The sequence below is a fragment of the Acipenser ruthenus genome, chromosome 29 (assembly GCF_902713425.1).
Source record: "Acipenser ruthenus chromosome 29, fAciRut3.2 maternal haplotype, whole genome shotgun sequence".
Lineage (NCBI taxonomy): Eukaryota > Metazoa > Chordata > Actinopteri > Acipenseriformes > Acipenseridae > Acipenser > Acipenser ruthenus.
This window is the reverse complement of record NC_081217.1, coordinates 22,370,090-22,382,611: the sequence shown is the minus strand read 5'-3', so window position 1 is coordinate 22,382,611 and position 12,522 is coordinate 22,370,090. Positions and strand designations below refer to the sequence as shown.

At 46.4% G+C, this 12,522-nt stretch overlaps 1 protein-coding gene across 9 annotated transcripts in view; it reads left to right on the top strand.

The window, feature by feature from the left end:
* The first annotated feature begins 195 nt into the window (after positions 1-195).
* LOC117965978 (liprin-alpha-2-like) overlaps positions 196-12,522 on the top strand; it is a 39,823-nt gene continuing 27,496 nt past the window's right edge. For 4 of the 9 annotated variants that reach the window (XM_059004043.1, XM_059004044.1, XM_059004039.1 and 1 more), the window contains exon 1: positions 198-1,106. In XM_059004043.1, coding sequence (XP_058860026.1) covers positions 858-1,106 — 249 coding nt within the window. In that variant the 5' untranslated portion in view covers positions 198-857. Of the gene's footprint in view, positions 1,107-12,522 lie in introns of all 9 variants that reach the window. The other 5 variants (XM_059004045.1, XM_059004041.1, XM_059004040.1 and 2 more) reach the window with 2 other exon arrangements.

Below are 12,522 nucleotides of genomic sequence, written 5' to 3'. Positions count from 1 at the left end.
GTTACAATAAATACCAGATGTGTCTTTTTCTAGTTTAACAGGTGTTTTCTCTTTTTTTTTAAAAAAAATTGATAAAAAACAGGGTTTTAAAATTCACCCCATTGTATGTCTAACCACCAGGGGGCGCTGTAAGGCTTGCATTTTAAGCGCCCCCATTGCCACCACTGGCAATCAATTCGGTCCTTGTTTTTTGCCCAGGTATTTCACGCACGGCTCAGCCATTGTGACGGGCGTGGTGCTCCAGAATATCGTCTTGGTTGATATAAAACTAAGAAAATGGGCGTGAATTGCTAGAATACAGCCACGTTGGTCTGTCTCCCCGTGCGGCGGTGACAGCAGCAGCAGCAGCAGCAGCTGATAAGGGGGAGTTGCTGGAGAGAGAGAGCGAGCGAGCGAGCGGAGGCACGGCTGACGATGCGGCAGGGAAAATATCGACCTTCTTATGATTCCGCTGCCTAACGTGACGATGAATGGAAACAGGCGCTTATCGATAGAAGACGATCACAGCATTTCCTTCAAGACGACATGAAGCGCTGTATTGTGTTTTTTTGCATCTGACAATATTGCATTTCACACCGAGGGCTTGGCTCGCTATCACTAGTCCTGTTTCACAACAGCAGTATCTAACGGATAGCTCGAGTGAAAAACTAAAGAGCGCATTGATTTAGCGCAGGAGTTGAGGCATTTCAGGAGGAAATAGAATGTTTTAATCCTGTTGCTGCAAAAGTTTTGTATTTTTAATATCTTAAAAGGTACTTGAACATGTGAATTTGGAATCCTATGACCTTGCCGAGTGAGAATATCGGTCTCTATAGTTTTTATTACAATAATATCGGTACACGATCTTGCTGGCAAACATGATGTGTGAGGTGATGCCCACCATCAACGAAGGAGACCCCGCGGGTTCTCAGCGCGGCTCTCACAACGGTTCCGATTCGGAGTCCAATTTCGAACAGCTCATGGTGAACATGCTGGACGAACGGGAGAAACTGCTGGAAACGTTGCGAGAGAGCCAGGAGACCCTGGGGCAGACCCAAGGCAAGCTGCAGGAGACGGTGCACGAACGAGACCAGCTGCAGAGACAGATCACTTCAGCCCTGCCGCAGGTAAGACCAGCCGTGTTATTCCAGCATGTCCTGTCACCGCGGGGGGGCCCTCGTTTAATTACCGGGACCGCATAAGATGACGTCATCGCCGTCTCGTTTACGCGAGGGTCTCCCGGTCAGCGTCCCACGTGCCCAATCAGTCCTTACAATGAATTCTAGACCAGTCTAATATTTAGTGTTTAAGCGCGGTTTTATCCCAGGTCACACATTGTGCGCACAGCATACTTCACGTTTAGTTTGCTTCATGGTGTGTGTTCATGCAGTCGATCGGATAATTGCATTTACTTACTAATACAGCCATTCCAGAAACGTTTTTTTTTTTTTCTCATAATAATTGGCCCAACAAAAAAAATAAAACCAAGTCACCGAACAAACAGAAGCAATCCTGTATATTTATTTAGGTATGTATTTATTCACCGAGTTATTTAACCATGCAGTGTCATGCAGGAGTTTCACTGCAGTAATAACACTAGGCATACCTGCTGAACATAGCTGTGATTGGATTGAATACAGGGCTCTGTCTGGCTTGCAGTCCGTTCAGACCGTGCTGCTCCTGTGTCTGCTGTTGTAATGTGATACCTGTAGCACGTGATAAGAACAGCGTTACACTATAACAGGAATTATAAATACACCTTGAAGTGCCTTGAACCAGACTGCTGACAGCCTGCTGTCAATGAAGAAGTGACAGGCCTGGTGGTACCCCAGAACAGTGTATCTCCTAAAGATCCCCCCACTCAATCATTTTCCTACATTAAAATGAAAAAAAAAAAAAACGATTTGCTGTTGGTATAAATGTGTCCAGACGACCACATTTTGTATGGAAATCAATGTAAACGGGTCCGTGGGGACCAATGTTTGCGTGACACGCAGGGGTTAGTATAAGTGCAAGGGTCAGGGTGCTGTGGTTGATTTGAGGGTCAGGGTGGCTTGTATTCATTTGAAACAAATTCGAAAAAGAGCACAATAATTTTAGGTTTGCAGTTTACAAACTTGGGATGGGGTCTGTGAGTCCGAAGCATGATGAATCTGTCTGAATCCTTTTAAAATAATGCAAACCCCAGAGGAGCCTGAGACAGGACTGCCAGCACACTCCCCAGGCCCGGGCTGCGAAGCTCCAGTCTTCATTGATATTCACATCCTCTTCTGTAGGGATCCTTGTCTGCACACATCAAGCCTGGCTTGTTTTATTTTTTTTCCAGTCCTCCGAGGGTTTCTGTGGACAGGCGTTGGAGTAACAGAGTCAGAGCAGGAGATTGAAATGGTCTCGTGAACAACAGCTTTCTGATGCTGCAAACGTGTCAATTCAAATACTGCTGGGTGCTTTCATTGCATTGTTTCTGATCATAACTATAACTATTATAACTTTAAGTGTCGTCCCATACCAGATCCCTTGCAGCTGCTGCCAATGCTATGATCTGCTAATGGTCCCTGGTAATATCATGCTATTTCTTTATATATATATAAATATAGCTTTTCTGTCTCCAAGCAACGTGTCTTGTGTATGTGAATTGTGAAACTCCCTGCCTGCTGATTTAGCCCTGGCTTGTGAAATGACCGTTCCGCCTGGCTCCTGTTGGAACGAGGGGCAGGGCGCCAGCTGGATCTACTGCTTCTGCATTTTAAGAGCCCCCCCCCCACACACACACATTAGCCCGATCTGCAGACAGGGATACAGTATTGACTCCCAGCCACCTGCTTAGGAATTATTTTACATGGCAAGTTCCTAGTACAGATAAGAAAGACACACTTTGCCATGAGTTAGAGATGCAAACTACATGTACTGTGTGATGAGACAGGTGACAAGGGCAAAACCAAGGGAAAGACACCACCAAGAGAGACAGCTGGGACTGCAGACATGTGACGGATCGGAAACGTAGGGCTGTCTTAACAGTTGTTTTGATGTTTTGTTTTTTTAATTTCTAGGCTGTATTTACGTGCGCACACTTAGGGGGAGCCCTGTTTTGTTTTCACGATTCTTCTGTTTTCGTGCACCACGTGTGTATTTTTGTACAGCCTTGGATCCAGGAACACTTCCTTTAGTGTGGCTCCCTCTGTAACCAGATACAACACTGCGCCCCGTCCTCAAGCGGCTGACGTTATGGGGCTGTGATTCGCGTTGACAAGTCCCATGATCCTCATTCCTGTGTCTGGCTAGACTGGGATTGCGTTCTCTTTATAGCAGCGAGGGATTCGGGACTTCAGCCTCCCCGCGGGGTCATCAATAAAGAGACGGCCGAGTCACACCCACCCCCACCCCAGTGAAGGAATTCAATGAGCAATTAGCCGTGCGATGAGATGCGATGTGACTTTGTGTTGAAGGCTTTATGCTGATGTCGCTGGGCTCAGATTGGCTGTGATGATGTCATCATGGCGTTTGCATATTGAACAGGATTATTGCATCATTGCAGTTAAAAAAAAAAAGCAACAACCTTATAGCCCTAATAGATTTGAGCAGCTGATAATGTTTTGTAAAGAGATCTAGGTTTTAGCAAACATTTGAAAAAGCGATAGCTGGTTCTACGGTAGGTTAAAGAAATCTGCTTCCTTTCTTTCAGAGAGGCAGGACCATCTGAAGAAGAGACCTTTGATAACTAGCACCAAGGCTACTGATGTAGCAGGTCAGGGATCTGTAGATACAGGAAGATGGTGTTGACTGGCTGTTTGGTGCTGAACTGATAACTGATAGCCAGTGTGAAGCTAAATGGTTAAAATACCTTCTTATGAAAGAGAGCTTGTTGACATCTTAGAACCGCTTTTGAAAAAACAGATACGACTGCAGAAAGAAACCCAACCATGTGCCTGTCATTTAGTCTTTAAAATAGATACAGATCTGAGCTACACTAAATGGTTACCATGGCACCGGCTTGTGGAATCATGAAACAGAGGCTCTCGTTGGAATGGGTTTGCTTGTGGAATCATGAAACGGAGGGCTCTCGTTGGAATGGGTTTGCTTGTGGAATCATGGAACGGAGGGCTCTCGTTGGAATGGGTTTGCTTGTGGAATCATGAAACGGAGGGCTCTCGTTGGAATGGGTTTGCTTGTGGAATCATGGAACGGAGGGCTCTCGTTGGAATGGGTTTGCTTGTGGAATCATGGAACGGAGGGCTCTCGTTGGAATGGGTTTGCTTGTGGAATCATGGAACGGAGGGCTCTCGTTGGAATGGGTTTGCTTGTGGAATCATGGAACGGAGGGCTCTCGTTGGAATGGGTTTGCTTGTGGAATCATGGAACGGAGGGCTCTCGTTGGAATGGGTTTGCTTGTGGAATCATGGAACGGAGGGCTCTCGTTGGAATGGGTTTGCTTGTGGAATCATGAAACGGAGGGCTCTCGTTGGAATGGGTTTGCTTGTGGAATCATGGAACGGAGGGCTCTCGTTGGAATGGGTTTGCTTGTGGAATCATGGAACGGAGGGCTCTCGTTGGGATGGGTTTGCTTGTGGAATCATGGAACGGAGGGCTCTCGTTGGAATGGGTTTGCTTGTGGAATCATGGAACGGAGGGCTCTCGTTGGAATGGGTTTGCTTGTGGAATCATGGAACGGAGGGCTCTCGTTGGAATGGGTTTGCTTGTGGAATCATGGAACGGAGGGCTCTCGTTGGAATGGGTTTGCTTGTGGAATCATGGAACGGAGGGCTCTCGTTGGGATGGGTTTGCTTGTGGAATCATGGAACGGAGGGCTCTCGTTGGAATGGGTTTGCTTGTGGAATCATGAAACGGAGGGCTCTCGTTGGAATGGGTTTGCTTGTGGAATCATGGAACGGAGGGCTCTCGTTGGGATGGGTTTGCTTGTGGAATCATGGAACGGAGGGCTCTCGTTGGAATGGGTTTGCTTGTGGAATCATGGAACGGAGGGCTCTCGTTGGAATGGGTTTGCTTGTGGAATCATGGAACGGAGGGCTCTCGTTGGGATGGGTTTGCTTGTGGAATCATGGAACGGAGGGCTCTTGTTGGAATGGGTTTGCTTGTGGAATCATGGAACGGAGGGCTCTCGTTGGAATGGGTTTGCTTGTGGAATCATGAAACGGAGGGCTCTTGTTGGAATGGGTTTGCTTGTGGAATCATGGAACGGAGGGCTCTCGTTGGAATGGGTTTGCTTGTGGAATCATGGAACGGAGGGCTCTCGTTGGAATGGGTTTGCTTGTGGAATCATGGAACGGAGGGCTCTCGTTGGAATGGGTTTGCTTGTGGAATCATGGAACGGAGGGCTCTCGTTGGAATGGGTTTGCTTGTGGAATCATGGAACGGAGGGCTCTCGTTGGAATGGGTTTGCTTGTGGAATCATGGAACGGAGGGCTCTCGTTGGAATGGGTTTGCTTGTGGAATCATGGAACGGAGGGCTCTCGTTGGAATGGGTTTGCTTGTGGAATCATGGAACGGAGGGCTCTTGTTGGAATGGGTTTGCTTGTGGAATCATGGAACGGAGGGCTCTTGTTGGAATGGGTTTGCTTGTGGAATCATGGAACGGAGGGCTCTCGTTGGAATGGGTTTGCTTGTGGAATCATGAAACGGAGGGCTCTCGTTGGAATGGGTTTGCTTGTGGAATCATGGAACGGAGGGCTCTCATTGGAATGGGTTTGCTTGTGGAATCATGGAACGGAGGGCTCTCATTGGAATGGGTTTGCTTGTGGAATCATGGAACGGAGGGCTCTCATTGGAATGGGTTTGCTTGTGGAATCATGGAACGGAGGGCTCTTGTTGGAATGGGTTTGTCTTCCAGAGGCAGCCAGAGGTTCTGCTTTTTTTTCGTTGTCAGAGATTATAAAGAATAGATAAAAACACACCCCAGTTCTGGGATAAATATTCAAATACTGGAACAATATGTCCCTACTCGTTCAGAGAATACAATTTCTATGCCAATGCACAGATAACGTCTGAAACAAACTGGCGCACATTCTGCAGCACGGAGGGCTGTTTCTGTCTTCTCTTTCTGCTGCTTGATTCACATTTGCACCCCTGCCCTGGTTATAGACATCTGACATCACTGACTGTGGGAGGAGTCTAAAATACACCCCTGTCCTCCACCAATCAGGAAGCAGACGAAAACCACATTTAAAATATACAACCAAACCCGCTTCTTATCAGCAGTCACAATGGGGAGTCAATGGAGACCTAATCATATCACTGATATTATATGCTCAATATCACTTGATTTCCACTCCATTTCTCTAACAGCAGTTTGCCATAGTAAAAGCATAGCAGAGTGTGATAAAGCACAGTAGGGGTGTGGTGAAGGGAAGCATGGTAAAGCCCAGAGAAGTGTGGTAAGGACACATTCTTTACACTCCAACAAGCTGTTAAAGCGCTGAGCTTCAGAACAAACAGATCGGAGGAATCTGATTCTTCTTGAGCCCGGGCTGCTGCTGCAGCACATCCCAGCCGTCGCCATGGGAACAGCATTCGCAAGCTGGCAGCGTGCCAGCAGCAACGGAGGAAAATCAGTTTCTAGCCTTGTCTTAACTTGCAATCGGTAACAAGGGACTGCTGTGACGTTACTGGTGAAAGAATTCGGTGAGCACAGAACCTGAGCCAGTATTCTGTTTGTGAAACAGCACCGTAAATACAGACAGCCACTGCAGTCATAGCTAAAGTACAGCATGTCTGCAAAACTGTCTAATCATTCTAGAGAGGCTCTGTGGTCCGGTATACAGAGAAGCCTAATAATATTACAGTGCTTTAATTACAGGTCATGCCACAGCCTTTCATGTGGAGCCCCCCACTCTGCACATGGTTAGCCTCGTTCTCAATCATGCAGAATGAGCTGATTAAGGGAGCCATGCACATTAGGGGAATGTCAGGGGTGGGGGTTTGTAAAGGGCTCTGCAATCTAATGGAATGCTATCACAGTTAATATTGCAAGGAAGGGCTGGAAGTTGAAGGAGATCCTGCATTAGCATTTCACAATGGGAGGATTTTTTTTATATGTAGTGTGGCCAATTATTTTCCATCAAGGGTGTGCAGCAGGTCTAGCTGCACACGCACACGCACACGCACACACACGCACACATGCAGGCTGTCCTGTCCTGTTGCTTTTTAATTTCACAGAAGCGTTGAGATGCTTAGCTCACAGGCGTGTTTACAGTATTGTTTTCCAGCAGCTCAGCCCAGCTGACACCCTGTATTACTCTCTGAGCTGCACAGTAAAGAAATGCCACTGCTTTAAATATCCACACTGAATCTCAACGCCCGGCATGCTCGGGGGGAGGGGGGGGGGGGGCGGTGATTAAATGTATGTGCTTTCGTGACGTGGTTCTGTGCAGTGTGTTGGTAAAGGCTGCCCAACTTATTTCCTATGTAGAATATGTAGCTTTCCATTTTCGATTTATGTTGTATACTTTTTAGAATTACCAAGGAAGTGTTTTATGAGCAGCCTGTGACAGTGTAGCTCCTCTGGGCAGCGTGTGGGATTCAGGAACCTTGGAATATGGAGCATGCCAGATGTCTTGGTGAAGGAATATGAAGAGAACGTGCAAGCCAACAGAATAGTCATTCCTGGCTTTATCTGCAAAATAATATTCTTTAGGGGTAGATCAACCGTTTCTATACTGACATGGGTGGCAATCTGTCTGTCAGCACCAGGGCCCCGTAGTGCAGAACCATTGTACCACTGCATCAGAGCTGAATTGTCATCGAAGGCTCGGGTAGCTTTCTCATGTGGTCTGTTTACTGGGGCTGCCTCTTCTGTACTTTGTATTGCAGAAAGTTGTTGTACTGAATGAGATTGTAATAATACAACAATGTCAGTATATATGAATGCACTCAAAAACTAAAGAACTCAAAACTCACAAAAATGGAAAAATGCAGACAAGAACATGGCAAGTATTCTAGGGTTAGGATGTGTTGGGGACCTGTTTTACCAACAACACACTGCCCCCAGTGGCAGAAGGAAATATTACATTGGTCCCATCTGGTATTTCTTTTTCATGTAGGCCCATTTCTTACATGCATGGCATGTTGCCAGGGGACAGGTTAATGGTTACACTCTGGTGTACCAGCATGGGACAACTGCAAAAGGACCATGCACATCTTTTTTTGTTTTTTTTTTGTAAAAATTGGATACTTTTATAATTACTCTATTGAAGACAGAGGAGTGCTTTAAACTTCTGAAAAATTCACCAGGATATGGTGACTGAAAGTAAAGCGAAACTGAAAAAGAAGAATACGAGAGTTCAGGTAACTGTGATATTTCAGACCCACACCCAGCTGCTCTGAAACCCTTTCAATTCCTCTCATTTGCATGGCAGTCACACGGTCCAACACTTGCAGGTAGTGTTGGTGCTCTAATGAGAAACGCACGAGAAGCGACAAGATCTTTCTGCCAAGATCAAAGTGATTCATCAGCACCTGCTTGCCCTGGAAATTTCCAGAAGATAAATTGGATTCGAGCTGTTGAAAGGAGGTTCAGCTGGGGAGACGGTGGAGGTGTATGTGTGTGTGTGTGTGTGTGTAAGTGAGCGTGTCAGAAGATGACATCATTGTTGGGTGAGTTCCACGCAGAAGCTTGCAGGGATGGTCAAGCCTTCCCTGTGCTTTCTTACTCAACTCTCCAGAGCTGCAGTTCAGTGCAAGGCTTCTGTCTGGTTGAAGGACTAACACAGGACGTCAGAAACGCTGATGTGATGAAAATGAATGACTAATAGACTGGGGAAGGGAGGGAGCCTGCATGTGAAGCACTTACTCTAATAGTTTGATTAATAATGCACTTGAGTACAGCAACAACAAACGCTACTGTGGAGAGTCCTGATTGACAAACCCACGGCTGTACATGGAAAAGATGCCTTTCAGTGAATGAGGATTGAGTTTTAGTGCGGCGCCAGGCTGTCTGTTTCCTCTGCTGCTGTCTTTACCCGTCTGCCATGCTGCTGGACGCCCTGTGTTGTTTGCTTCGTGGTTCTTGAAGTCATGTGACACGGGGCCCGTTCTACCTCCAGCGGATCCCTTACACTGCAGTGTCAGCAGGGATTGCAAAATGGGTCTGAGATTAGCAGTGTGCCCCTTTCCTGTGCCCCTCACACTGAGAGGACTCTGCGGTGATGTCATACAACAGGCTCAGCACCAGGGAGCTTAAACCACAGAGCCTTACAGTGTAACAAACCATTCAAGCCTCTCCTGGCCAATCAGATCTCTCTCTCTCTCTCTATATATATATCTATATAAATTTGCTGCACTGAATCAGGAGTCCAGACATGTTTTTGTTTTTTCAGACGAAGTTTATTTACATCGCACATGCACACACAAGGGTTAAATGATCAAATAAAATCTTTTATTTCAGGATGTTTCAGACAAAAGCCGTTCTTCAGCTGCGTGGAAAGAAAACATAGCGCAGCAAACTTACTATTTAAAAAAATATAAAAATGATCATTTAAATATTTTGTGCACACAAAAAAAACTCTTTACATTTTTGTACACTGCAGTTATACCTCGTTTCAAAGCTGCATTTTACTATATATTCTGAACTGAATAATTACAGCCTTCTGCCACAAGGGGGACCCAATAGATTTAGAAATGATAGTGTTCCCCTCTGAAGTATCAAACAGATGCACCATTCGCAGGCTATCGCAGCTCATCACGTGACTCTAGTCTGCACAGAATTCGCTCTAATCACAGTGTCTTCAGAGGACCCTTTTTGGTAGACCCCCAGTAACTGTACTGGGGTGGCTGGATGCTAGAGAGTTATAAAACTATTTTAATGTTCAAATGGCCAAATGTGCACAAACAAAAGCAAAACATTAGTATATTTACATACCTATCAACATTAACTTTAAAACCCTGCATGATTACAGTAAATATTATATGTAACAAGCTAGATTAGCTATCAAGCGAACGACTTATAGTGCTGCAGTATTAATAGTACTGCTGTGCATTGGCCCTGTAAATGTTCCAATCCTGCAGTTCCGTATTCAGCTTCCTGTGTTCCGGTGTTCCTGAGGGAACACAAAGCCACTTTGCAGCTTGGAACTTGGTTTCAGGAGACTAGGTTTCAGGCCGCTGCACGGCACACCAGGCAGGGAGACTTGGGGTTTGATACAGCAGCCTCAAACGAGGTCTCCCGGAACCAGGTTTCAAGCCGCTGTTCCTGAAAAAGTGGCTTCGTGTTTAACATGGCATTGGAATAATTCAGAAGCCTAGAGTGGTCTCATCCTCAGATCAATCAGCGTTTCTCAAAGCCTAAAAACAAAAGAAGAGACAGTTGGAATGCACATCAGCAAGATCTGCTCTCTCGCTTAGAGAAATGGTGCTCCCTCCAGTCCAGTCAAACCCTGAGCCTGGAGACTGAGCTGCCTCCCTCACTCTCTAAGAGAAAGGGTGCTCCCTCCAGTCCAGTCAAACCCTGAGCCTGGAGACTGAGCTGCCTCCTTCAATCTCTAAGAGAAAGGGTGCTCCCTCCAGTCCAGTCAAACCCTGAGCCTGGAGACTGAGCTGCCTCCCTCACTCTCTAAGAGAAAGGGTGCTCCCTCCAGTCCAGTCAAACCCTGAGCCTGGAGACTGAGCTGCCTCCCTCACTCTCTAAGAGAAAGGGTGCTCCCTCCAGTCCAGTCAAACCCTGAGCCTGGAGACTGAGCTGCCTCCCTCACTCTCTAAGAGAAAGGGTGCTCCCTCCAGTCCAGTCCAGTCCAGTGATTGGCACTCACCCAGCTCATCCAGCCCCCCTGCTTTTCAATCCAGCCCCTCAGATCCGTGTTCAGGAAGTGTGTCATCGCCTGGCGGAGAGCCGGGGACAGTTCTGGACTCTTCTTATAAGCATATAAAGCCATCGCCGTGGCGACCTGCAGAGTGCTCATACTGTCCAGCTCTGAGGGTTTGCAAAGGCCATCCACTGTCTGTGAGAACGCTGCTATTATCTGGGAGAAGTGGGGAAATGTGTTTGAAATACTGTAGCTCTGCAAGGCTGGAGAACCCATCACTTTAGACAATCAACACAGAGAGAGAGAGAGAGAGAGGAGGGGAGAGAGGAGGGGAGAGAGAGAGGGAGGAGGGGGGAGAGAGGGAGAGGAGGGGAGAGAGGGAAGGGAGAGGAGGGGAGAGAGGGAAGGGAGGGAGGGGGAGGGGAGAGAGGGAGAGAGGTATATCATGAAGAGGAAAACTCAGAATTGTAGTAATTAGCTGTGTTTTGTAGTCCTGCTGTGAAAGGTACTGGAGACAGGTAAACCGTACCAGAATGCATTGCGATGCGAGTTGAAAAGCCTGAACTGTCCCAAACTGTCCCGGTGTACACGGAGTCACGTGGGAACCAATAAAATCAGCCTCTACCTGAGTTTGTCCAGAGAATCCGAAGTTCTGGGTGTGAACAACCTTCCTCATCCCAGAACAGGATCAAAGTGAAGAAGACATTTAAATGACATCCCATTACCTGCTCTGGAGAAGCACCCTTGGCTTTTTCTACAAGCACATCCACATGGCTCTGAATGAACGACTTATCAATCAAGTCACTCAGTTCTTCAATCTTCGCAGCAATAAGCGTGGCATCAAATGACTCATCATCTGCGGAACACACAGACATTATGGGGCACATCTGAACAGTCAACACACATCTTTAGGGGCTGTTGGGGTCAGCAATCTCACCACTGGGTTCTAACCAAGTTCATTTGCGCTTTGTAGACGCTGTATTTTTGCAATTTTTTGGAGCCTTTACCTTGGTATAAACTAAAGGGCGCACACAAGGAACAACTGTTACCAGAGTCGGTCAAATCCAGGATCAAGAGTGACATGAGCCTGGCTGCTGTGCTGTCCCTGGGAGCCTTTGTGACGTCCCTGTATGATGGGCAGCATTCCGTTTATGATTTACGGATTTGAAATCCAAGTGAAAGTCAGTGGCAACGGGATTAGAATTGTTTTATGTTTTTTTTTTTTTGTTGTTCATAATAGCAAAGAGTTTTAATTAAATTAAGATTAATAGCTCACCTTTTTTTTTAGTAGATTTTTTGTTTGGTCTGAAATCAGGACAGGACACGATCTTGCGTATTGGTGTGATTGCACCTGCGAATACAACAGTGTGGGTGGTTTAGTTTTGAGTCTAGTCCGCACACACACACACACACCGGTCATGCCCTCTGATAAAGATGAAGAGGGAGTTCCATTGACTGCACGCTTCATTTCAGTAACCAAGCTGTGTTTTAAAGTTTTGTGAATAGGGGCCACTAGAACACTTTTACATTTTAAACAGATTTGGGAAAATAACAAAAGTGCTTTTGCAGCCAGAATCGGAACCACAAACTGTATGTCTGTCGAAGGGAAGTCCTGGTGTCAAACTGAGACAAGAAGGGATGCTTCTAACATCACTTGGGAATTCATTCCAGAGGGTAGGAATCAAACAACTATATAACTGCTGCTTCAGAAGCACCGGGTATGGCTATCTGATCAAATGGTTTGTAAACATCAAGTGAAAAAATGATAATCTGGACAACACTGTAAAGACCA